Source organism: Galeopterus variegatus, unplaced genomic scaffold, assembly GCF_000696425.1.
Source record: "Galeopterus variegatus unplaced genomic scaffold, G_variegatus-3.0.2 Scaffold932, whole genome shotgun sequence".
Lineage (NCBI taxonomy): Eukaryota > Metazoa > Chordata > Mammalia > Dermoptera > Cynocephalidae > Galeopterus > Galeopterus variegatus.
Window position 1 is genome coordinate 138200 of NW_007727043.1, and position 1745 is coordinate 139944.

At 64.5% G+C, this 1745-nt stretch overlaps 1 protein-coding gene across 1 annotated transcript in view; it reads right to left on the reverse strand.

Annotated features, from left to right (window-relative positions):
- The window catches only part of LOC103591143, a 15044-nt gene that overhangs the window by 5932 nt on the left and 7367 nt on the right, over positions 1-1745 (reverse strand). Inside the window, exons 4-5 of the mRNA XM_008573554.1 lie at positions 1004-1071; positions 365-519 (exon numbers count right to left, since the gene is read on the reverse strand). Of these exons, the coding sequence (XP_008571776.1) occupies positions 365-519; positions 1004-1071 (223 nt within the window). The remainder of the gene's footprint in view (positions 1-364; positions 520-1003; positions 1072-1745) is intronic.

The following is a 1745-nucleotide window of genomic DNA, read 5'->3' on the forward strand; positions in this document are numbered from 1 at the left end:
GGGGGGGGGGGATGGAATTGGGTGGGGGCCCCGAGGGCTCCTACCACATCCAACAATGCCCCTTTTTATGGAAACCCCCTTGGAAGTGCTATGTCCCTTCCTCCACCTCACAGCATTTGGTTAAACGTAACCCACTAAAGGGCCACTTGTTTCACGAGGCATCTTGGTGGACATAACTGAGTGTAGTCTAAGTAACTGCTCACACACGTCATCACTGATGGGATCCAAAAACTGGGGACCAGCACGACAAAGACAGAGCCGTCGGCAGGCAGTGGCACTGGGCTTCCTAACACGCACCGGGGCGGCCGGCCTCTGCTCCTGCCGCCGGACAGGACAGCACCACTCTCCCCCAGTCCCCGCTCACTGCGTTCTGTCCTTCTGCTTCCCGGCAGGGGCAGCTCGGGGGCAGGAAGCGTGTGGTCTGGTTCCAGGCTGACTCCCAGGCCCTGGCCCGGAGACGGGCACCGAGCAGACGCTCAGCAAATACTGGGTGAATTCCGCTCTGATCTCCCAACAGCGCTGTGAACAAATGAATAAGATAAACAAGCCGAGAACAAGCTCAGAGAGGTCTACCCACTCATCCACGTTCACGGCTCTTGAGCGGTGCAGCTGGGATTCACCCCAAGGCTTTCTGAGTCAGAAGAACGGTGCATTGAATCCAGACACAGCCCCATCTCAATCAGGCACCACTGGGTCCTCGGCGCGGTGCAGGGACGCTCACTTTTCAGCTCCCAGTGGCCCAGAGGGCACAGGGTCACCCCGGGGCCCCGCTGGGGATGCGCTGCTGCACGGCTCTGCGGGACCCCGGTGCCAGCTCCTGCCCCAAGAGGGGCTCCCCTTCCCCAGCCCCAGGACATCTCGCAGATTTGCCTGTGAGAGGAGAGGAACCCCAAGATTCAAGTGAGGGGCGGGGGCCAGGGCCTAAGGCAGGGCCGAGCAGCTGGCGGGGAGGGGCGGAAGCCCGCTCCCGGGACCATGTGAGTGAATCCCCCGAGAGCCCCACCTCGGCCAGGCTGACAGGGGCAGGGCCCGGGACTGACCGCCGCCTCCGGGACCGGACGGGTGGACTCACTGCGGCCCCGCGGGCGGGCAGAAGGGCGCAGTGCAGGCTCCGGCCGCCAGAGGGTGCACCGAGGACCGAGCCCGGGAAAGAGACCAGGGAAGAGGAAGGGGCGGGGGAGGGGGAGGGTGAAGGCACCGGGAAGTGGGGGGAGGGGCAGGGGAAGAGGGAGGGGGAAAGGGACCAAGGAAGGGGACCAAGGAAGGGGACGCGGATGAGCAGAACTGGAATTGGAGGAAGGCCCGGAGCCACCTGTGGAAGGGGTGGGTGGCAGAGGGATACCCAGCACTGTCCTGGGCGCGCCCTATTCCCGCCTCAGCCAGTGAATGGATCGGGAAGCCCTTAGCGGGTGACTGGGCGCTGCTTGACAACCCCAGAGGGGTCACACTCACCCTCCAAGCACTGCGCTCCTTCCTGTCCACCAGACCCCAGGCCCCCTGGCCCAGATTTCTAGTAGCACTCCCTTCCTAGGACCTCCTACTGCGGACACGCTCCCTCTGGGGGGTCACCGGGTGGGCTCAGGCCACCTGTAAAAGGGAGTGGAAAGCGCCACCCGTCGCTGCTGGACAGTCCCTTCTCCCGCTGAGCCTCAGTTTCCCCCGCTGTCCAGTGTGTGGGGAGAGAGGCAGGGCTCAGGTGACCTGCAGAGCAGAAGGCGGGAGCCTCCCACTGCCGCCCCCTCCCA